Raw genomic sequence first — 25,215 nt, 5'->3', positions numbered from 1 at the left:
TTGTCAATTTTATTGGAAATTTATATGAAGAGTTATTGAAACAAAGATTTGTTTTTAATTAAAAGCAATCTGTCTGCTTTTTTGCTGCAAAACATCAGTAATAATATCATCGTATGACAAAGACAAAGTCGTGTCTTGTGTCGATTGCAAAAAATAGCAAGACCAGTTAAGCGTTCCTGACTCACTGTAGAGCGGAGATTGTTTTTAATGAGCTTTAGTTTTTGAGAAAACTCCGTTCTCCTGATGCTACTGTTACAGGAATTGTCAGTAGAATATGAGTAGCAATGTACATCAGTAGAAATGTAGAATTAGAATTAGAAGTAGAATTAGAATGTACACTCAGTAGAATACGAGTGGCAAATCCTGGCCTCAGTCCTGCTCAGGCAACTGCCAGCTGAGTAAATGAAACCCCAGACCGCAGCAGGCTGAGTGGGGCTGGTGATGGAACCCTAGACAAGGATCCCAGGCCCTGCTCAGCCCGCTGCTGGTCTGAGGTTCTGACCACCAACTCCTGCCAGCCAGGATCCGGCCACAACCCCCTCAGCCGCTACCAGCCTGGGATTCTGCTCACCCAGGCTGGCAGGAGGCAGAGTGGGGCCGGAGGCTGGGCTCCTGACTGGCAAGGGCCAGCAGCTGGAACCCGGAGTAGCAGTAGCCTGAGTGTGCTGGCACCCCAGAACTGGCAGCAGACTGAGCCACTCAACCCCCCCACCGGCCCTGCTCAGCCCGCCACCAGCCCACTCAGCCCGCTGCCGGCTGAGTGAATGGAACCCCAGACTGACAGCAGGTTTCAGCCGGCCTGCTCAGCCCCGCTGCAGCCTGGCGTTCCTTGGGGGTCCCAGGCCAGCAGCAGGTGCTGAGTGGGGCCAGCGGCCGGCTATCCCAGCTGGCAATAGGGCAGCAGCCGGAACCCAGAGCAGTGATGGATTGAGCTGCTCAGCCTGCCGCTGCATACCATCAAAAATCAGCTCACGTGCCACCTTTGGCACGTGTGCTGTAGGTTGCCGACCCCTGCTTTATACACTGGTAAGGAGATGAGCATATTACAGTTGTTGGAGGGCTCTTATCAGGGTAAACAGGCTATAGGAAAGTCAGTCAAACATTTTTTGTTTCTCTGATGAAAACTTGCCCACTCCCTGCCTCAAACAAACCTGTCACTAATAATTCTCAACAATTTAATTTTCTGTTTTTGAAATTGGATTCAGGATTGTTAGCAAGAATTTTTGGCAAACAAAGTTGTTAAATGACAAATCTAAATGGCGACACAGTTACTGCTTTCATGCTTGGGTCACCCCCCAGGCTGCTGGTCCCAACAGCTGCAGTAGAGGATGAGATAGGTGGAAAACTGCAGGACCTCAAAATCCACCTCTTGGGGTGCAGAGTGGCAACAGCAGCAGCAAACCCTCAGGTCCAATCACATGCCAGTGGGCACCACCACCAGCCTTACAGACCATGGTGAAGTTATGATCAGCATATGACAGCATATGATCTCAGGGACGGGGCACCCATGGAGCCACAGCAGCTCATCCTGCCCTGTGCAGCTCCCCCCAGATGAGATGGATCGCTGGCAGCTGCCAGCCCGGGGAGAGGCACTCCCCAGCTAGGGTGATCAGATCCAGATGTCCTGATTTTATAGGGCAGTCCGATATTTGGGCTTTGTCTTATATAGGCCACCAATTACCCCCACCTAAAGTGACCAGACAGCAAGTGTGAAAATCAGGACAGGATGGGGGCGTAAAAGGAGCCTATATAAGAAAAAGCCAAAATTGGGACTGTCCCTATATAAATAGGGATATCTGCTCACTGTACCCCAATCCCCTATCCTGATTTTTCACACATCTGGCTAACCCCAACCAGCCCTGTGTGACATTCCAATCCTGGCTCGCTGCCGAGGAAGTGAGTTACTTTCACTTTCATTCCTCAGCAGGCAGGCAGCCAGCTCCTCCCCCACCTACCCCCCAGCACCTCACCAACTCAACCCTGACGGAAGGAGGGAGGAGAGAGAGAGGGATGCTCCTGGGAGGAGGAGAAAGGTGGGGGTGCTCTGAGGGGGAGGAGAAGAATGGATGTTATGGGGGACAACAAAGAATACTGGTACCAGAGCCACAGAGCCTGCCTCGCCTCACCTCAGCCGGGGGGAAAGAGTCACACTCACAGGTGAGCTCCTTCTCCAACCCTTACCCTTCCCCTCCCAGAGACCCCAGCAGCCAATCCCATCCCTCAGACTGTGCAGCATTCTGCTCTCTCTAGGACCTAGCAGCCTGCTCTTTACTGCTCACTGCTTCCCGTCTGTCCGGGCTCCCGCAGAGTGGTGCCCTCAGGCAGAGTGAGGCCTATTCTGCCTATGGCTAAGGACGGCCTGATTGGGGGACATGGTATCGGGCGTGGATGCTGGATTGGGGGCCACTCACCTCGGGTGGCTCCTCATAAGAGGCAACTATTCCTGGCTGCTCTTACGGGGAGGCCGGCAGGGACTTGCGCGCTCCCTCCACCCACAGGCATTTGCCCCCGCAGCTCCTATTGGCCATGGTTCCCAGCCAATGGGAGCTGTGCAGCAGCACTGGTGGGGGCAGCAAGCAGAGCCGCCTGACGCACCTCTACTTAGGAGTAGCCAGAGCCCAGGAGAGCTCGGCACTTGTGGGGAGCCATCTGAGGTCAGCGGCCCCCGGATCCAATACCCTGCACCTCCTCTCGTTTACTAAGATCCCTCCCACACTCAAAGTACCTCCCAGAGCCCTTGCTCCACACCCCTCCTGGGCCTCAACCCCCTGCCAGCTCCGCACCAACTGGACTTATAACAGCATTTCAATGAAGATCAGAAAAAGACGGTTACTCACCTTTGTAACTGTTGTTCTTCGAGATGTGTTGCTCATATTCATTCCAAGTAGGTGTGCGCGCGCGCCGCGTGCACGTTCGTCGGAAGAAATTTTCCCCTAGCAACACCCGGGCGGGTCGGCAGGCGCCCCTGGCGTGGTGCCCTTGCGGCACCGCATATATGCCCCTGCCGACCCGGCCGCTCCTCAGTTCCTTCTTGCCGGCTACTCCGACAGTGGGGAAGGAGGGCGGGTGTGGAATGAATATGAGCAACACATCTCGAAGAACAACAGTTACAAAGGTGAGTAACCGTCTTTTCTTCTTCGAGTGCTTGCTCATATTCATTCCAAGTAGGTGAATCCCAAGCCTTACCTAGGCGTGGGGTCGGAGTTGGAGACTGTCGAATGCAGAACAGCCAAGCCAAGAGCCGCATCGTCCCGGGACTGCTGTACCAAGGCGTAATGGGCAGAAAAAGTGTGCACTGACGACCACGTGGCTGCACGACATATGTCTTGTATAGGCACACGGGCGAGAAAGGCAATCGAGGACGCCTTGCGCTCTCGTGGAATGAGCGGTAACTCGCCCTGGAGAAGTGTGAGCCAAGGCATAGCATGTTTTGATGCAGGCCGTCACCCAGGATGATATTGTTTGTGATGAGACAGGGTGACCTTTCATCCTGTCTGCGACGGCAACGAATAGTTGGGAGGTCTTGCGGAAGGGTCGGGTGCGGTCAATGTAAAACGCCAGCGCCCGACGAACATCAAGTGAATGCAAGCTCTGCTCTCTGCGAGACGCATGAGGTTTTGGGTAAAACACTGGAAGGAAAATGTCCTGGTTTAGGTGGAATGGGGAGACCACCTTGGGCAGAAAGGCCGGATGCGGACGGAGTTGTACCTTGTCTTTATGGAATATCGTGTATGGTGGTCCGCTACCAGAGCGCGAAGCTCTGAGACTCTCCTGGCCGATGTGTAATGGCCACAAGGAACGCCACCTTCCACGATAGGTACAGGAGAGAGCAGGTTGCCAAGGGTTCGAAAGGGGGGCCATTAGTTTCGAGAGAACGAGATTTGAGGTCCCAGGAGGGGGCGGGACAGCGGACCTGGGGATACAGGCGCTCCGGGCCCTTGAGGAACCTCGAGACCATCAGGGTGAGAGAAGGCGGAGGAAGAGCCTTCTCCTGGATGGAAGGAGGAAATGGCCGCTAGGTGAACGCGGACGGATGAGCGCGAGGCCTTGTTGTTGTTTAAGGTGCCATAGATATTCTAAGTAGCACTTGGATGGGGACCTGAGCTGGTGACAGTCCTCGTGATTGACACCAGCAGGAAAACCTCTTCCATTTTGCCAGGTAGGTAGCCCTGGTAGCGGGTTTCCTACTTCCCAAGAGCACTTGCTGCACTGGGGTGGAACAGCGCAGCTCCGCAGAGCTCAGCCAGCCAGGAGCCACGCCGTCAGGTGGAGGGACCGGAGGTCGGGGTGGAGAAGCCTGCCGTGGTCTTGTGATATCAAGTCTGGATGGACCGGCAGGGGAACCGGACTGGCTATGGACAGGTCCAACAGCGTGGGTACCAGTGCTGGCGAGGCCACGCTGGGCGATGAGAATTAGCCGGGCCTTGTCCCTGCGAAGCTTTACGAGGACTTTGTGCACCAAGGGGAACGGCGGGAAGGCATAGAGGAGGTGGGTCGACCAGGGTAGGAGGAACGCGTCCGACAGAGAGCCGCGGCGAGACCGCGGAAGGAGCAGAACAGGGGCACTTCCGGTTGGTGCGGGAGGCGAAGAGGTCGATTTGGGGAAATCCCCACCGCCGGAAAAGAGAATGGACTAAGTCCGGACGAAGAGACCACTCGTGGGCTAGAAAGGACCTGCTGAGCCGGTCTGCCAACACGTTCTGGACTCCCTGGAAGAAAAGAGGCTTCCAAGATCGATGCCGTGGGTTACACAAACTTCCCACAGTCGTCATCGCCTCCTGACAAAGAGGGAAGAGAGCGCGTCCCCCCCCTGCTTGTTTATATAGTGCATCGCGGTGGTGTTGTCCGTGAGCACTAAGACAGAACGGCCTCGCAGGTGAGAAAGAAACGGCCTGGAAGGCGAGGCGGACGGCTCTCAGCTCCCTGATGTTTATGTGCAGCGACAGCTCCCGAGCGGACCAGAGGCCCTGTGTGTTCGACGAAACCCCCATGTGAGCTCCCCAGCCCAGAGAGGATGCGTCCGTGTTAAGGGAAATGGACGGCTGTCTGGGGTGAAACGGTAACCCCGCACACACCAGGGCCGGATTTCGCCACCATCGGAGGGAGTGTAGGACGCTTTCCTGTGAGTGTGACAACGATGTCCATGCTGTCCCTGCGTGGACGGTAACCGAAGCTAACCATATCTGCAGTGGGCGCAGGCGGAGTTTGCATACTTGGTTACAAAAGTACACGCCGCCATGTGGCCTAAGAGGCTGAGACAGACCCTGGCCGAGGTAGTGGGAAGGCTAGCAGGCTGTCTATGATAGTGAGTAGTGCCCTGGAAATGGCTGGGTGGAAGTGAGGCTGTCGCGGCTGTAGAGTCCAAGACAGCGCCGATGAATTCTATCCTCTGAGATGGTACGAGGATGGACTTGTCGAGATTTATCAGGAGCCCTAGAGATTCGAACAGGTCCCTGATGATTGTTATGTGCCGCGGAGGCGACCTGAGCCTGGGAGGAACGCGCGAACCAGCCAGTCGTCAGGTACGGGAAGACACATATCCCTTGGCGACGGAGGCAAGCGGCCACTACTGCCATACATTTCATGAAGACACGTGGGGCAGAGGACAGGCCGAATGGCAGGACCGTGAATTGAAAGTGCCGGTCTCGCGCCACAAAGCGGAGAAAGAGCGTCTGTGAGGCGGTAGATCGAAACATGAAAGTACGTGTCCTTCATGTCGAGAGCAGCGAACCAGTCTCCCGGATCCAGGGAAGGATGATAGACCCCAAGGATACCATGCGGAATCTTAACTTCCTTACGAAGGCGTTGAGTCGCGGAGGTCTAGGATGGGTCGGAGACCGCCTTTCGACTGGGGATTAAAAAATATCGGGAGAAGTAAAACCCTCGGCCTCTGAGGTCGTGAGGCACCTCTTCTATCGCTCCAAGTTCAAGAAGCGTGAGGACCTCCTGCCAAAGGAGATGCTCGTGAGAGGGGTCCCTGAAGAGGGACGGGAGGTGGGTGGGATGGTGGAGGCGAAATAAACTGGAGATGGTAGCCAAACTCCACCGTGCGCAAGACCCATTGGTCTGACGTTATCCGGGTCCACGCCGGAGGAGAAGGAGAAAAGGCGGTTGGAAAAAAGAAGAGGAGTCCGGGAAGGGACTGGTGCTCTGCTCTCTTGCGCACCTTCAAAAGTTTGGCTTCGTCCCGCCGCGGTGGTTTGGTGGTACCATTGCTTGTTTTGCCCCCCTTGGGAACCGGACTGGCGTCGTCGGTTCACCGCGTCCCCGCCGTCTGTTGAAGTCTTGGCGGGGCGTGGTGGGGGATAAGGGGGGCGCTGAGGTTGCTGCGAAAGGACCTCCGCCGGGTCTGCGGAGTGTGCATGCCCAGGAGCGCATTAATTATATCGTTATCTTTAAGGCTTTGCAGCCTTCAGGTCCGTCTTCTCAGAGAAGAGGCCCTGCCCTTCAAAAGGGAACGGTCTTGAATAGTATGCTGCAGCTCCGGAGGTAAGCTGGACACTTGCAACCAGGAAATCCGTCTCATGGTAACTCCCGACACGATGGTTCTAGCTGCTGAGTCCGCGGCGTCGAGCGCAGCCTGTAAGGCTATCCTTGAGATCTTTTTGCCCTCTTCCACGAGACTTTGAACTCAGGACGGGAGTCTACCGGAACCAGTTCAGTAAATTTGTCCATGGCCTGCCAGGTATTAAAATCGTACCTGCCTAGCAGCGCTTGCTGGTTTGCCACACGTAACTGGAGACCCCCTGCGGAGTAAAAAGCTTACGGTCCAGCAGGTCCATATGTTTAGCCTCCCACGCGATTTCGGGCGCGGGGCTGGTTGGCCATGACGCTCCCTCTCATTCACGGATTGGACGACCAGAGAGCATGGAGGCGGATGGGTGTACAGGTAGTCGTACCCCTTACGAGGGTACCATGTACTTCCTCTCCACGCCCTGGCCGTCGGAGGGATCGATGCCGGGGACTGCCAAATAGTTCTCCGTTTTGGCCTGAATAGTTCGTATGAAGGGCAAGGCGACCCTCGTCGGTGCATCGGAAGAGAGAATGTCCACTACAGGATCCTCAACTTCCGGCACCTCCTCTGCTTGCAAGTTAATGCTCAACGCCACTCTGCGGAGCAGATCCTGATGACCGTGAAAGGTCAATAGGGGGCGGGCCAGAGGTCGAAGTGCCCGCCACTGCCTCATCTGGAAGGAGGATGTGCAGGAAAGACCGGGACCGGGGGCTCCTCTGCTGGTGTCGATCCAGAGTATGGCTCGAGTTGGGTGCTGCTCAGGGTCTTGTGACTCGTGGGTAACATCGGTTTGCCGAGGAGGGACGCTGATGGTGGCCTCTGGCACTCGACCTGCACCAGCAGATCTCGTCGGCGGGAGAGGATAGCACCTTGGGCTTGATGGTACGCCCAAGGCGTCCAGAAGGACCACTGCTGGGCTGGTCCGGATCTTGGCCCACATCCCCATAAAGCACGGTGTGTCTGTTCGCGAGGAAACCGGTAAGGGTGTCTGGAAGGGCCAAGGCGGGGCAGACAACCCGTAGGACTTGGTGCCGAGTGACAGTCGGTGCCGGGGGAACGTGCCCGATAATCGAACCGGTGCCGAGAGATTCGGACTGTGGCTCCGGAGGCGCGACCGCAGGAGCCTTCGCTTTCTTCGGCCGAGGTGAAAGTGAGCGTCGCCGAGCTGGCTGCTCAGATGGAGACTTATGTGCCGCGGTGAGCTGCGGCGGTACACGCTCGTCCCCGTGCCGAAGACGGTGGTTTCGGTGCAGGCTGCGGTGCGTGCAGGTGCCGGAACTGCCGGATTCAGGGCGGCCTCCATAAGAGCTGCTTTAACGGGGAGTCCCGCTCCTTTTTTGTCCACGGTTTGAAGGACTTGCAGATGCGGCACTTCTCCGTCAGATGGGATTCCCCAGGCACTTGAGGCAATGATCGTGGGGATCTCCCGTTGGCATCGGCCGACGACAGGCCGTGCACTGCTTGAAGCCGGGAGAGCCAGGCATGAGCCCGGTTCCCGGAGCGGGCGAGGAGGAGTACACCCTCAGCCCACTAACTATATTTACAACTACGTTTAAACTATACTTATAACTATTAACTATTAACACTACCAAACAACACTAAACTAACTAAGAACTAAGTAGAACTGGTGAAACGCTAGGGATGTGGAGGTCAGCTAAGGCCGCACTCCACGTTCCAACAACCGACACGGGCCGGTTAAGAAGGAAACTGAGGAGCGGCCGGGTCGGGCAGGGGGTATATATGCGGTGCCGCAAAGGGCGCCACGCCAGGGGTTGCCTGCCGACCCGCCGGGTGTTGCTAGGGGAAATTTCTTCCGACGAACGTGCACGCGGGCGCACGCACACCTACTTGGAATGAATATGAGCAAGCACTCGAAGAAGAATGCCGATTTTATAGAGCTTTCCAGCTGGTGAAGGTGTTTGGATAAAAGTATTTTTTACCATATTTTGGATTACAAATATTTGCATTGTAAAAATGGTAAAAGAAATAGTATTTTTCAATTCACCTCATACAAGTACTGTCGTGCCAGCTCTTTATCCTGAAAGTTGAACTTACAAATGTAGAATATTTTTTGTTACATAACTGCACTCAGAAGAAAAACGTAGAGCCTACACATTCTCTCAGTCTTACTTCTTGTTCAGCCAATTGCTCAGACAAACAAGTTTGTTCACATTTACGGGAGAGAATGCTGCCTGCTTCTTATTTGCAATGTCACCCTAAAGTGAGAAGAGGCATTCGCCTGGCACTTTTGCAGGTAGCATTGCAAGGTATTTACATGTCAGATATGCTAAATATTCATATCCCGCTTCATGCCTTGGCCACCACTCCAGACAGCATGCTTCCATGCTGATGATGCTCATTAAAAAAGTAATGTGTTATACTCTGTATAAGTTTTATACAGAGTAAAACGGATTTATTTCATGTATAGATCCCATTGGGAGCTGGGTCTCTGGGTGCTAGAGACAGGAGCACTTGCTAAGCCGTTTTCAGTTAAGTCTGCAGCTTTGGGAGCGTGGGCAGGGCTCGTGAAACCATTCAAGCAACCTAGGCAGTTGCCTAGGGCGCTAGGATTTGGGAAGCAGCATTTTCTTCAATCGCCCCAATCACTGCCGGCATTTAGGTGGAGGAAGCTGGGGCAGGGGAGTGTGGGGAGGGCTGCCTGCCGCAAGTGATGGGAGGGGAGGGCGGCACGCAGGGGAGCTCCCCACCCCGGCTCACCCCTGCTCCACCTCCTCCCCAAGCATGTCGTGGCCATTTCACTTCTCCTGCCTCCCAGGCTTGCAGCACCTAAGCTGATTGGTGCCGCAAGCCTGGGAGGCGGGAGAAGTGAAGCAGCGATGGCGTGCTCGGGGTGGAAGTGGAGCAGGGGTGAGCTGGAGTGGAGGAGGTGCCTCAGGGTGGAGGGTGGGGAGCTGCCGCAGGGGTGGCGCATCAGGGAGGATGGGGGGAGCTGCTGCGCGGGGGGGTGCCTCAGGGCGGGGGTTAGGTGACGGAGGAGGGTGCAAGGTGGAAGTTTTGCCTAGGGCACGAAACATCCTTGCACCAGCCCTGGGTGTGGGTCATACCCTGGGTCTGCGTTGCAGCAGATTAGCATATCTGTCTCAACAAGACAGGTTTCCAGAGACCCAAACTGGCAGAGAAAATGGGCTCAGAGGTAGTCTCAGTACATCAGGTGACAGTCCCAAGGGGGTTTCTGTAACCAAACCCATCACACTGGTATTCGCTCCAGTGAGATACTGTGCAGTGCTGTGGGGCAGACGCTGTCATAAGCATCTCGGTGATTGGGAGCTGAACAGTCACCCATCTCATTAGTTGTTGCCTTAGCTTGACATCAGCATCGAATTTACATGTGTGGGTACCATCACTCCCTGAAAATGTCACCCAGGGACAATCCCCCTGGAGCACAGTGGCGGCTGGCAGGAACCTGCTGCGCACCAGGCTGACAATGGTTCCGACCAGGGCAGAGGCAATGCACACTTCTTACAAGCAGATCAGCCCCCTCCAGAAGCAAACACTGGACTGGCCAGAGGGACTGCTGCAATGCAGAGATTTGGCTTAGCCTCATCTTCTCAGTGTGCCTGTGGGGCAGCAATACAGACAGTCACACGTGGTGGACGAGTTCCCCGTTAGAAGACTGGACCTTAAGGATGCACAGTCAGATGGCTGAACAAGCTAGACCTAAGAAAGGTCTGAATGAGCTCTCCCCTGACAGATAGTGATGAGCTGGGGAGGGGGAAAGGTTTCAAGACCGACTGTGTTTACAAGAACACACCCACTCTGTCTAGGTATCCAGCAGACAGAGCTGTGTTGGCTGGGGCTGGGTTACAAATCACTGTAGTACTTGAATACAGGGGTAGCGAAATGTTGTCCTGATTGTCTGAGTAAAGGGCAGCAGAACTGTGCTTAGCCTGCCCTGACTGGGGGTGGAGGGGGTTACCCATAACTGAACTGAACTCACTAACCAGGGAATCAGATACGAGACCCCTATCAAGAGTGAGAGGGCGTGGAGATGGGTGTTCCTGCTGAGGGGATCTGGGCTCTGTGGAAGAGGTTTAGACATGGTCAATCTGCTCCTCAGCACTCTTCAAAGATAGTTAATTAAGGCTCCATTAGGAGTCTTTTTGGTTTCAGTGATCACTAGAGCTGTAATCAGCTGCTGTGAAACAGTGTTTCTGCCCAGCTGCTTCAGCACTGAGGGTTCTCCACTGACAGCACTGACAGTCACTGAGAGCTGGGTGACAGCGACCTGCACAGGTCACAGGAAAGAGGCCAGGGATATATAGCCTGGGGTAGCACAGGGCAGCTGAGAAACAGGACAGGGAAATATGTAGGCTGTGTAAGACGGGAAGTGAGGAAGAATTGCATCTCCTGTGTCCAGCCTTTGGGGAAGTTACAATTTTAGGACTAATTCCCTCAAATGCAAATCCGCCGGAACACAGTGATTGGGAACTGGATCTTGAGAAATTGGCCTTGGATTTTTAGTTTGAGTGAGCGGCTGCAGGCTCCATTGACAGCAAATCCAACCACTGGAAGCTGCAGTTACCCAGGTTCCCATTGTGCCGCAGAGGAGAGGAATGAGGTGTGGACCATGCTTTCAGAACTCTTAAAAGAGCAACACTCCAATGCGGAAACTACAGCACCTGAGCCACCAAAAAAGAAAATCAACCTTCTGCTGGTGGCATCCGACTCAGATGATGAAAACAAACATTTGTCAGTCTGCACTTCTTTAGATCGGTATTGAGCAGAACCCATCATCAGCATGGACACATGTCCTCTGGAATAGTGGTCAAAGCATGAAGGGACATAGGAATTTTTACCGCATATGGCACATATATATTTTGCAACGCTGGCTACAACAGTGCCATGTGAATGCCTGTTCTCACTTTCAGGTAACATTGTAAACAAGAAGCAAGCAGCGTTATCTCCTGCAAATGTAAACAAACTTGTCTTTCTGAGCGTTTAGCTGAACGAGATATAGGACTGAGTGGACTTGTAAGATCTAAAATTTTACATTGTTTCATTATTGATTGCGGTTATTATTTGTAAATAATACTACATTTGTAAGTTCAAATTTCAGGATAAAGAGCTGGCACTATAGGACTTGTATGAAGTGAATGAAAATACCGTTTCTTTTGTTTCTTTTTTACAGTACAAATATTTGTACTTAAATATAAAATGAGCACAGTACACTTTGAATTCTAAGTTGTAATTGAAATCAAGTAGAAAACATCCAAAAAAATTGAAATAACAGTTTTCTGTTATTGTGTAACGGAGCAATTAACTGCGTGATTAATCTTTAATCGCACAATTAATCACAATTAATTTTTTTAACAGCTTGACAGCCCTACTCCCCATCACTACCATGTAACCACCTGTGGGGTGGAACAGAGTAGATGAGAGACAGGGCACAGAAACTCATGGGCCGTGTAGGAGAGGAAGTGAGGAAGATCCCTCACTCCAGTCACAGCAGTGGGGGATATTCCAGGTTCAGAGGTAATTAGCTGAGATGGAAATCACCTGGAGTGAGCGGGATAGGAATCCCACACTTCATAAAGGGATCCCTGAGTAGTTGCAGGTTTCATTCAATTCCAAATCCCACAAATGGGGTTTACGGTTACCCAGCGCCCCGTTGTGCTGTAGCGGGGCAGGGGGATCAAAGCTATCAGCGACGGGGAGGGTCTCTCACAGGGGCACACGTACTGCTGCCTGCAGTGCAGGCCCTAAGTGCTGTGCTGGGGGCAGTGGAACCAGCACTGACTTTGAGGGAAGAGTGCTCTCTACTGAGCCCCCAGCCTGCTCTCTGCAGCACAGGCATGAAGAACTGTTTGGGGGAAGTGGGGTCAGCACTGATACCATAGGAAGAGCGACACTTACTGTGACCCTGAACCGGCTCCCTGCCGTACAGGCCCTTAGCCCCATGCTCAGGCACTGGAGTCAGCACTGACTCAGACAGGAGAGCTAGGTCTGTGCTGAAAGCTTCCCAGCCCGATCCCTGCACCACCCACAGTAACCTGATGGATGAAGGTTACCTGAGCACTCGACACCAGCATCTTCTCCGTGGGTACAGTTATTGTCTCCCACAGGCCGAGCCCCGCAATTGGAGAAGGCAGCTTCTGTCCCTGTGCAGTTGATATTATTCAGCCAAATATGGTCAGATCCTGGCCCAAATCAAGCCCCTCCTGGGGCTGATAACACAATCCCACAGCCCAGCTGCCTGCACACAACTCCAGCATCCTGTAAGTCCCAGCCATCATCACACACCGTTCCCCACTTCTTGTTGTGAAACACCTCGACTCTCCCAGCGCAGCGACTCGAACCATTCACCAGTCGGAGCTGAGCCACTTCTGAGATGCCGGAGTCTGTAAACACCCAAGGGAAGAAACACTCAGGGAGTTTCCTGTGCAACTGATCTCTCCTGTCGCTGGGGAACGTAGCACCTTGTGCTGACTGGTCTGACCGGTCTCTGCACACAGCCACTGCCTGTCAAGGGCTCCCCACCACTGACCAGGCTAATCACTTGGGCAATGGTGAAGTTTGTTCACTACCCTCCCAGGCAGCTCTCACCTAGTTAGGCAGACTGGATGGCAGTCTGTCCTACTGCTCCCACTAGAGCACTTAATGAAAAAGATCACACACCCCCCCCACACACACACACACACTGCTGGCAGGAATCTCCTGGAGAGCAGATTTAAACCCTCACTCCTGGCGCTGATTGCGGTGTTATTGACATGAACTGTGACCATGTAGATCATTGTTGCAACCAGAGTCCTATGGTTGCACCAGGATTTGTACAGAAGAGGCCAAGTGGGGCAGACGCTGACATAAGCATCTTGGGGATTGGGAGCTGAACACAGTCACCCTGCGTCATTAGTGGTTGCCATAGCCTGATATCAGCAACAAATTTACATGTGTTGGTGCTATAGCTCCCTGAAAACCTCACCCAGACTCCATCCCCCTTAGAACTGCCTGGAGCACGGTCGCGGCTGGCAGGAAACCGCTGTGCAACACGCTGACAATGGTTTCGACCAGTGCAGAGGCAATGCACACTTCCTACAAGCTGATCGGCCCCCTCCTGAAGCAAACACCTGCCCCTGCAGTTCCTCCTCACTTGCCATGACTAGTCTAGTGATTCCAGCCCAGTACCAGTCTCAGATGACTGATGGCAGAGCTGGGCTGACAGCTGTGTCCTCACACAGGGGCAGCAACTCTGGGATAGAGAGACTGACATCCTGACGAATACAGAGACTGCCATGCTGATGGATTTCAGAAGCTCTAACTTGTATCTGCCTATTTCCAACCTGGGACTCAGATCCTGGATTAGGCGGCTTAATGATCCCCTAACTGGACTGGCCAGAGGAATTGCTACAATGCTGATATGTGGCTTAGCCCAATCTTCTCAGTGTGCCTGTGGGGCAGCAATACAGACAGTTACAGGTGATGGAGAAGAGCTGTGCCCAAGAAGTGGCCTGTAGAACCACACAGAGGAATTAGAGTCAGCACAGCCACTGAGAGGAGAACACTCCTTACTGAACTCACCATAACGTTGATTGAAGCACAGGCCACAAGGACCATGCTGGGGTCAGCTCTGGCCATGGGAGAACAATACTCCATAATGAGCTTCCCACTGTGCTCCCTGCAACATGCAGCGTGGTGGAAGAAGCTTACCTGAGCACACAACACCGGCATCTTCCCCGTGGTTACAGTTATTGTTTCCCCAAGGCCGAGCCCTGCACTCAGTGAGGGCAGCTTCTGTCCCTGTGCAGTGAACGTCATCCAGCCAGATTCGGTCTGACCCTCGCCCAAATCGAGCTCCGCCTGGGGATGATAACGCTGTCCCACAACCCAGCTGCCTGCACACGACTTCGGCATCGTCTAGGTTCCACTCATCATCACACACGGTTCCCCACTGCTGGTTGTGAAGCACCTCGACCCTCCCCGCACAGCGACTCGGGCCATTCACCAGTCGGAGCTGAGCCACTTCTGAAATGCCAGCGTCTGCAAACACCCCGAAGGAATAAATATTTAGGGAGGTTCCTGTGCATCTGATCACTAGTGACACTGGGGAACGTAGCACCTCACACACACTTGGTTGAACGGCCTCTGCAACTGCCTGTCGGGGGTTCACTCTTCGCTAGGGCTGTTAATTAATCACAGTTAACTCTTGCGACTAACTCAAAGATACGAATCGCAAGTTAAAATATGAATCATGATTAATCTCAGTTTTAATTGCACTCTTCATAGGATACCAATTGAAATTTATGAAATATTTGGGATGTTTTTCTACATTTTCAAATATATTGATTTCAATTACAACAAAGAAAACACAGTGTAAAGTGGTCACTTTATATTATTATTTTGCATTACAAATATTTACACTACAAAAATAATAAAAGAAAAAATACTTTTCAATTCACCTCATACAAGTACTGTAGGGCAATCTCTGTATAGTAAAAGGTTGAATTTAAAAAAAAAATCTCCAAAACTTAGAGACTACAAGTCCACTGAGTCCTTTCTCTTGTTCAGCTAAATGCGAAGACAAACAATGTTGTTTAAATTTATGGGAGATAAACTTGCCTGCTTCTTATTTAAAATGTCACCTGAAAGTAAGAAGAGGCATTGGAATGGCATTTTTATAGCTAGCATTGCAAGGTATTTACATGACAGATATGATAAACATTCGTATGCCCCTTCATGCTTAAGCCACCATTCTAGATGACATGTTTCCATGCTGATGATGCTGTTAAAAAAGTGATGTGTTAATTTAATTTGTGACTGAAATCCTTGGAGGAGAATTGTAAGTCTCCTGCTCTGTGTTTTACCCGCATTCTGCCATATATTTCATGTTATAACAGTCTCGGATGATGTCTCAGCACGTGTTCATATTAAGAACACTTATGCAGATTTGAAAAAATGCAAAGAAGTTACTAATGCGAGATTTCTAAAGATAGCTATTGCACTTCAGAATCTGAAATGCCTTCCAAAATCTGAGAGGGATGAAATGTGGAGCATGCTTTCAGAAGTCTTAAAAGAGCAACGCTCCAATGCGGAAACTACAGAATCTGAACCACCAAAAAGAAAATCAACCTTCTGCTGGTGGCATCTGACTCAGGTGATGAAAATGAGCATGTGTCGGTTTGCACTGCTTTGGATCGTTACCGAGCAGAACCCGTCATCAACATGGACACATGTCCTCTGAAATGGTGGTTGAAGCATGAAGGGACATTTGAATCTTTAGCACATCTGGCACGTAAATATCTTGCGACAGCCACCCATATCATTAGTGGTTGCCTCAGCCTAACATCAGACTGATCAGGAACACTCAATATGGATTCACCAAGGGCAAATCATGCCTGACCAACCTGACTGCCTTCTATGATGAGATAAATGGCTCTGTCAATATGGGGAAAGTGGTGGATGTGTTATTCCTTGACTTTAGCAAAGCTTTTGATACGGTCTCCCATAGTATTCTCACTAGCAAGTTAAAGAAGTATGGATTGGATGAGTGGACTATAAGGTAGTTAGAAAGCTGACTAGATCATCAGGCTCAATGGGTAGTGATCAACAGCTTGATGTCTAGTTGGCAGCAGAGTGCCCCAGGGGTCGGTCCTGGGGCCGGTTTTGTTCAAAATCCTTATTAATAATCTGGATGATGGGATGGATTCCACCTTCAGCAAGTTTGCAGATTACACTAAGATGTGGGGAGGGGTAGATACGCTGGAGGGTAGGGATAAGGTCCAGAGGGACCTAGACAAATTGGAGGATTGGGCCAAAAGAAATCTGAAGAGGTTCAACAAGAACAAGTGCAGAGTCCTGCACTTAGGACGGAAGAATCCCATGCACTGCTACAGATGGAGGACTGACTGGCTAAGTGGCAGTTCTGCAGAAAAGGACCTAGGGGTTACGGTGGACAAGAAGCTGGATATGAGTCAGCAGTGTGCCCTTGTTGCCAAGAAGGCTACATGCAAATTGGTTTGCATTAGTCAGAGCATTACCTGCAGAGGAAAGGAAGTGATTATGCCTCTCTATTCCGCACTGGTAGAGCCACATCTGGAGTATTGCATTCCAACCCCCCTAGGAAACAATGTGGACAAATAGCAGAGAGTCCAGCGAAGGGCAACAAAAATTATTAGGGGTTTGGGCAATGACTTACGAGGAAGGCGGAGGGAACTGGGCTTATTAGTTTGCAGAAAGAGAAGATGAGGGGATTTGATAGCAGCCTTCAACTACCTGAAGGGGGTCCAAAGAGGATGGAGCTAGGCTGTTTTCAGTGTGGCAGATGACAGAACAAGAAGCAGTGGTCCAAGTTCCAGTGTGACGGTTTAGTTTGGATATTAGGAAAAACTATATCACTAAGGAGGATGGGAAGCACTGGATAGGCTACCTAGGGAGGTGGTGGAATCTCCTCCTTAGAGGTATTTTAAGGCCCAGCTTGACAAAGGCCCTGGCTGCGATGATTTCATTGGGGATTGGCTCCTGCTTTGAGCAGGGGTTGGATTAGATGACCTCCTGAGGTCTCTTCCACCCTAATCTTCTATGATTCTATGATTCTGTGATCAGAATCAATGTACAGTGTTGGCTCCATAGTTTCCTCACTCAGAGTCCATCCCCCATAGACTGCCTGGAGCACAGTGACAGCTGGCAGGAACCTGCTGCGCACCAGGCTGACAATGGTTCCGACCAGTGTAGAGGCAATGCACACTTCCTACAAGCAGATTGGCCCCCTCTGAAAACAAACACCCTGCCCCTGCAGTTGCTCCTCACTTGCCGCAAATGACTTGGCAACACGTTTGTGACAGCCATTGCTGCACCCTGTCTAGTGCTGCCACCCAGTACCAGTCTCAGATGAATGATGCAGAGCTGGGCTGACAGCTGTGTCCTCACACAGGGGCAGCAACTCGTGGATAGAGAGACTGCCATCTGATGGATTCAGAAGCCCTAACTTCTATCTGCCTATTGCAACCTGGGAATGAAGACTTGAACTAGTCTTAACAAGCCCCTGACTGGACCGGCCAGAGGAATGATACAATACAGAGATTTGGGTAAGCCCAATCTTCTCATTGTCCCTCTGGAGCAGCAATACAGAAGTTAAACATTGGTGGAGTAGAGCCCCGTTAGAAGACTGGAGCCTCGAGGAGGGAAGCAAGGTTTGAATGAGCTCTCTTCTGATAGCTAGTGATGAGCTGGGGAGGGGAAAAGGCTTCAGGACCAGACTGTGTTTATATAAACACACCCACTCTGCCTAGTATCCAGCAGACATTGCTGTATTGGTTCGTTCTGGGTTTCAAACCACTGTAGTACTTGAATGCAGGGGTAGTGAAATGTTGTTGTCCTGATTGTCAGAGTAAAGGGCAGCAGAACTGTGCTTAGCCTGCCCTGACTGAGGGGGTCTTCCACAACTCAACTGAACCCACTATCCAGGGGGGCTCAGACACCAGACCCCTATCAAGAGTGACAGGGGGTGGAGATGGGTGTTCCTTCTGAGGGGTGTGGGCTCTGTGTAAGAGGTTTAGGCATGGTTCAATCTGCTCCTCAAAACTCTTCAAAGACAGAGTTAATTAAGACTCCATTAGGAGTCTTTTTGGTTTCAGTGATCACTAGAGCTGAAATCACCTGCTGGGAGACACTGTTTCTGCCCAACCTGCTTCAGCACTGAGGTTTCCCACTAAGAGCTGACAGTCACTGAGAGCTGGATGGAGCCTCAAGAGAGCGACCTGCAGAGGTCACAGTAGAGAGGCCGGGGGCAGCAGAAGGTCAGGGCGAGAAGAGTGGTGAGTGGCTGGCAGGGCTGCTGCCACCAGAGTAAGCACCCAGACACCAGAGCGAGCCAGACGCTCTCCTCCCGGCCCCCATGGTGGGAACTGAACTCACACAGGTGCACCTCTGAACACTGGCTCTTCACTAACCAAGGACAACCGCTGTTAGTGGGGTGCGGTGGAGGGAGAAGGGAGGGGCACCTTAAAGGAATTTTGGGTTGCTGGGCTCAAGAACCTGAGGCAAAACGCACTGCTCAACATACTCTGGCATACGTGTTTTGCTCATGATTTTATCAGTTTCCAGCGTTCTCCAAAGTTAAGGCCAGACGGCTTCCCTTCTTTTATTAAAAAAATATTTTCTACACTGAGACTATCCTTGCAAGAGGGGAAGCTGTGCCTCTTAGAAGCACCCAGGGGGTGCTGTGTAATTGTCTCAGGTTACTGGGGTGGAGGCTCAAGCCAGATCTGCGTTGTATTGCTGGAAATGAACCCCTAGATATTAAAACCACCTCTGGTTGCTGCCAACTTTACTGGTCGCTTCTGATGTCACTGGTAGAAGGGTTACATAAATATTGACTTGTGACATACACAAAAGAAGAAGACTCCCCCCTCTGACATGCAGCCACTTCTGGGGTAGGACAGAGAAGCTAAGAAACAGGACAGGGAAATAAATAGGCTGTGTAGGACAGGAAGTGAGGAGGAATTGCATCTCCTGTGTCCAGCTCTTGGGGAAATTACAACTTCAGGATTAATTCCCTGAAATGCAAATCCGTCGGAACACAGTGATTAGGAACCGGACTCTTGAGAAATTGGTCCTGGATTTTTAGTTTGAGTGAGCGGCTGCAGGCTCCATTGACAGCAAATCCAGCCAGTGGAAGCTGCAGTTACCCAGGTCTCCAATGTGCCACAGAGGCATCTGGCCCAGAGATAACTAGATGCCAACTGGCAGAGGGCACAGGGATGCCTTGAGTTTTATGAGGATCCCCTGCCTGAGATATATGCACAATAGTTCACCAGAGGTGGCATATCAGGTTTCTACCTAGAGCCAGAGCCGGCTGGTCGCCCTAATGGGGGCAAGATGTTTGTATGGGAAATAGTTGAAGAAAGATGTAAAATGTAGAATATGATGCTCCCGAAGTGCTGAAGTGAAGCTTTTCACCTGCGCGATGGCAATCCCTTCGGCTGAGCCAATCAGTACATAGAAGAAAGCACAGCCGTGGAGACAGGCTATATTCATTGTCTGGGTCTCACTGTCTGAGAATTGCAAAGACCAAGGACCCTCAGCACAACTCTCTGAAGAGAGACCTCCTCTGGGAACAGACAATGGTCTGTACCTACAAAGAGGAAAGGGACAAGACCTCCCTTTCACCCAGGAGGCGGCTGACAGAGTTTGTCTCAGGAACAGGAGATCACAGACAAGCCTAGAGTAAAACCCTGGAAGGACTGTGAGGTGAGCGTTACTCTACCAGATGTTAGGATATAGATATTCAAAGGCCCATACTTTAAGAATTTAGGTGTAGTCTTATCACTTAGCTAGTTATAGAGGTATAAAAGAAAGAATCAAAATCACTGTCTGTGGAATGGCCTTCTCTTACTGTGACAGGCGAAGGCTGTCAGCTAAAATGTAGTTAGGCAGCCATAAGCTGGGAAGTGTATGGTTACGCCCACACATTCCAAACTAGTCACATGGAAATAAGGTGCTATTGGGCTATTAGGAAGACAATCCTGTCCTTAAATTCCTATCACCTCCAGAGAAAGGGTAGAGCCTAGAAGATGGAAAAGGAAACTTACTTTGATAGCATTCCGTCTGGCAAGAACTCACTTATCAATAGACGCTGCTGGAAAACTCTTATGTCTGTATAGATGTAGTTGTGAAATCCTCACTTCTGTATTGTTTTGTATGTTTATTTGCATGGTCTTTGTCTGGTTCTGTGATTGTTTCTGTCTGCTGTATAATTAATTTTGTTGGGTGTAAACCAATGAAGATGGTGGAATATAATTGGTTAAATAACCATGTTACAATATGTTAGGATTGGTTAGTTAAATTTCAGTAAAATGATTGGTTAAGGTCTAGCTAAGGAAAACTCAGGCCATGGCTACACTGGCGCTTTACAGCACTGCAGCTTTCGCACTCAGGGGAGTGAAAAAAACACCCCCCTGAGCACTGCAAGATACACTGGAGTAAAGCCTCAGTGTAAACAGTGCCACAGCGCTGGGAGCACGGCTCCCAGCACTGCAAGCTACACCCGTAGAGGATGTGGAGTACGTGCAGCGCTGGGAGAGCTCTCTCCCAGCATGCGGCGCTCAGTGCCACACTCGAATTCATAAGCGTGCCTTGCAGAACGTTGAAGTGCAAGTGTACATACCCTCAGGTTATCAACTATATAGTCTGCATCAAACCAGGAAGGGGAGGGAATGAACAGGAGTGGTGGGGTGGGATCATGTTTTCTAAAGGAAATAACAGGATTGGTAACAGAAACAAGACAAGAATAGCTCGTGCGTGTAAGCTGAAAGGGGAACTAAGAAGAACTGTCTGCTATGCTGGAATACCCCAACCATCAACTTGCTTGTCTTTGACTCTGTATTGTTCTGCTGGTTCTATACTAGAAGTCAGAAGAGAGATGTGAATAAGACCCTAACACCGACAGAAAATTCATTGTCATGAGTCTAGGCTCTACAGTGATCGTAGATTTTTGGACATGAAAAACCATTTCTCTCCAACTTTCTTGTCAACCCTCTCTACACGAAATCACTTGTCTTGTGTGACTAGAAGAGATAGAGCCGTGTTATTGAGTAGAGAGGGGATGGAGACGTGGTCACCTGATCCTGTTCTTTGGGAGATAGATGTGTGATGCTGGAATGCCTCAGAGCAGACAGAGTGGTCGTGCATAGATCTCATTGGGCCAAGGGTAAGGTGCTTTGCCAACCAGAGACAGGTCCAGCCCACAACGGTAGGGGCACGGTTTGGCTGTGGGGAGGGAGTCAGTGAGCTGCCCGCAGGACAACAAGGTCTCTTATCGGAGGCTCATGACTCACGCATTATGGCAGCACACTGCAAATGGATCACCCCTACGAACTCATACCACAACGCCCCTAGCATTAAACTAGTCGATGGGACAGCACGACTATCAAGGGGAGAGCGGCACACTCTTCGCTGAGCCCCACACTGACTCCGCTGCACCAAGCCACATAGACACACAGGGAATTAGGGTCAAGCACAGATTGGGAGGATAAGCCCCTACTGGAACGCGCCATATTGATCCCTGACACAGGACTCAGAGCACCTTCTGGTCACACATTGTGAGGACCAATGCTCGTATGACTTTCCACTCCTCTCCCTGCAAACACACAAGTGTTGTAATGAAGTACTGAGACACAACCGCATTTTCTGCCATGTTACAGTATGTTCCCGCAGGCCAAATCTCAGTGGAGGAGCTAGCGTCATTGTCCGTGCGTGGAAGCTATCCACCAGATACGCTGATTCCTTTAAATCGAGCATACGTGGGCTGATAGCCGCTCGCACAGCCAGCTGCTAGCACACACTGATCCGGCATCATAATTTCCATAGTCATACACAACGGTTCCCAGAGGTTGTGAAGCAACTCCCACTCGCAGGGGAGACTCGAGCCGTCAGTCATACTCGAGAGGCCACTTCTGAACACGCTGAGTCGCAAAGCCCCTAGAGATTAACACTCAGGAGTTCTTCATCTGATCATATGACACTGCTAACGTGGGCCCCTCACCATGGTGATCGAACATCTCTGCAATATAGACCTTTAGGGGTCACTCCCTGTCAATTTATATTATTATTTAAATTTTTTATCCAGGCTGTTGGAGAGGGGTTGCCTGTAAATAAAAAATGCCGGGTTAATAAAGAAGGAAGTTGGGAGCAGGAGGGGCTTGGGCAAGATGGCAGGCGCTCTTGGATTTATCGCCTAGGCGAATATATACAACTGTGCCCTGTGCTATCAGTCTGCTTTAAGCAACACTCATAATAAGACATTAGTATGCAAAACTCCAACATTCAACTTATTAAGCAGTTTCATGATTAACTACAGTGTAATGCAGATTCACTCATAAAGAGTGCGCTATAGAAAAATATTTACGAATCATATATAAGTTAGATTATGTCAAATTAATTGTTTAATAATGTATTGAGTATAAGAGAGTTATTAAACAAAGATTTGTTTTTATTAAAAGCATCTTCTGCTTTTTGCTGCAAATCAGTAATAATATCATCGTATACAAGACAAGTGTGTCTTCGATTTGCAAATAAATTAGCAGACCATTAAGTTCTCGGACTCACTGTAAGGTAGATTGTTTTTAAGAGCTTCTGTTTGAGAAACTCCGGTCTCTCATGATGTACTTTACTAGAATTTCGTAGAATATTGATTACAATGTAAAAGTTAGATTAGAATTTAGAATAGAGTAATATTAAATTACCTCAGTAAAAACGAGATGCAAATCCGCCTCAGTCCTCTCATGCAACGCCGCTGAGTAACATGAAATCCAAACCGGCAGCAGGCTGGTGGTGGTGATGGAACCCTAGCAAAGATCCAGGCCCTGCTCATACCCTTACTGTCTGATTTCTGACACCAACTCCTGCCAGCAGATCCGCACCACAACCCCTAGCCGTTACCAGCCATGGATTCTGCTCACAGGCTTGCAGGAGCAGAGTGGGGCGGGCTGGTCCTGACGCGAAGGGAGCAGCTGAACCCGGGTACGCCTGAGTGTCGCCCAACTGGCACAGACAATGCCACTCAACCCCCACGGCCTCTGCTCAGCACCGCCCCAGCCCCTCAGCCCGCTGCGCTGATGAGTGAACCCAGATACAGCAGGTTACCACGCCCTGCGTCGACCGCCCAGCCTGGCGTCACTGGGTACCAGGCCCAGCATGGCTGAGTGCCCACAGCGTCAGCTGAAATAGGGACAGCCTGAACCCAGAAGCAGTGAGTGGATTGAGCTGCTCAGCCTGCCGTCTGCATACATCAAACATCAGCTCACTGCCTTTGCATGTGCGTAGGTTCGCCCTGCTTATACACTGTTAAGAGATACATAATGTAAGTGTTGGAGGCGTTTGAAGATCAAAGGCTTACCGGTAAACGCTATGGAAATCAGCAACATTTATATTTATTGAAATGCACTTCCCTGCCTCGAACAACCTGTCATAATAATTCTCAACAATTAATTTATCCTGTTTAATGGTCAGGATTGTTAGCAAAGTATTTCTTGGCAAAAAAGTTGTTAATGAAATTCTAAAATGGACACAGAATAGCTTCTCTTGGCGTCACCCCAGCCTGCTGTCAAGCTCAGTAGATAATAGATGGAAAACTGCAGACCCTCAAAACCACACTCTTGGTGCAGTATGGCAACAGCAGCAAAACCCTCGAGCCAATCATCAGTGGCACCACCACCAGCCTTACAAACCATGTGAATTTATAGCATATGACAGCATATATCTTCAGGACGGGGCCACCCATGGAGACCAGCAGCCATCCTGCCCTTGGTGAGCTCCCACGAATGAGATGGACGCTGGCACTCCAGCCGGGGAGAGGCACTCCCCACTAGGGTGATCCAGCCAGATATGTCTAGGATTATAGGCCAGTCCGATATTTGGGCTTTGTTATATAGGACACAATTATCGCCACTAAAGTGACCACAAGCAAGTGTGAAAAATTCAGGACGGATGGGGCGAGGTAAAGGACCTAATAAGAAAAACCCAAATTGGCGACTGTCCTAAATAATAGTACTCGCTCACTGTACCCCAATCCCATCCATGCATTTTTGACCATCTGGCTAACCCCACCCAGCCCTGTGTGACCATTCCAATTGGCTCGCTTATTGCCCCGGGAGGAATGAGTTACTTTCACTTTCATTCTCAGCAGCAGCAGCCAGGCTCCTCCCATCCTACCCCAAGCCTCACCACTCAACCTGACGAAGGAGGGAGGAAGGAAGAGATCTCCGGTGAGAGACGAACAGGTGGGGTCTCTGAGGGGAAAGAATGTGTTATCAGGGACAACAAAGACGAGACCAACACAGGGCCTCGCCTCCCTCACAGGGGGGAAGAGTCAACCTCAAGTGAGCTCCTTCTCAACCCTTACCCTTCCCTCCAGAGACCCCAAGCAGCCAATCCCATCTCAGATCTGTATCAGAATCGCTCTTCTAGGACTAGCAGCCGCATCTTACCTCCTGCTTCCCGTCTCCGGCTCCGCAGGGATTGCCCTCACAGACTAGCCTATTTGCTATGGCTAAGACGGCCTGATTGGCAGTGATTCTGGGCGTGACTGGATTGGGCCAATCTATGTCTCAAGGCACTTCCTGTACTTAAGAGCAACACCTGCGCTCACGGAGCCAGAACTCTGGCCGCTCCTCTACCCACAGGCATTGCCACGCAGCTCCTATGCGCATGTTCCAGCCAATGGAGCTGTGCACCCAGACGTGGGGCAGGCAAAAGGACCGCCTGCACACTCACTTAGAGTACAGATGCCTAGAGAGTGGCTGTTGGGAGCCATTAGGTCACGGCCTCCCGATCCAATACACCTTGCCTCCTACTGTTCTAAGATCTCCACACTCAAAGTACCTCAAGCCTGCTCACACCCCCTGTGCCAAACCCTGCCAGCTCCGCCAACTGGACTATAAACCACGAATTTCAATGAAAAAAAGAAACTACATGAAAAAAGACGGGTTACTCACTTGTAACTGTTGTTCTGAGATGTGTGCTCATATCATTCCAAGAGGTGTGGCGCGCCGATGCCACGTCGTCGAAAATTCCCTACACACCCGCGAGGTCGCAGGCACCGGGGTCGCCTTGCGCACTCATATCATACCCCTGCCCGACCGGGTCTATGTCCTTCTTGCGGCTATTCTCACAAGTGGGGAATGGAGGGAGGGTTGTGAATCGAATATGAGCACACAAATCTCGAAGTAAAACAGTACAAAGTGAGTACG

At 51.0% G+C, this 25,215-nt stretch overlaps 2 protein-coding genes across 2 annotated transcripts in view; one reads left to right on the top strand and one right to left on the bottom strand.

The window, feature by feature from the left end:
• The window catches only part of LOC116835240 (scavenger receptor cysteine-rich domain-containing protein DMBT1-like), a 633,172-nt gene that overhangs the window by 219,498 nt on the left and 388,459 nt on the right, over positions 1-25,215 (top strand). The gene's annotated exons all lie outside the window — the stretch shown is intronic.
• Positions 1-25,215, bottom strand: part of LOC116835294 (scavenger receptor cysteine-rich type 1 protein M160-like) — a 225,170-nt gene that overhangs the window by 63,151 nt on the left and 136,804 nt on the right. Inside the window, 1 exon segment of the mRNA XM_075071406.1 lies at positions 14,180-14,509. Within this exon segment, the coding sequence (XP_074927507.1) occupies positions 14,180-14,509 (330 nt within the window).

This window comes from Chelonoidis abingdonii, chromosome 11 (assembly GCF_003597395.2).
Source record: "Chelonoidis abingdonii isolate Lonesome George chromosome 11, CheloAbing_2.0, whole genome shotgun sequence".
Lineage (NCBI taxonomy): Eukaryota > Metazoa > Chordata > Testudines > Testudinidae > Chelonoidis > Chelonoidis abingdonii.
Note: the sequence above shows the minus strand (reverse complement) of the source record. Positions and strands in the feature narration are given on the sequence as shown.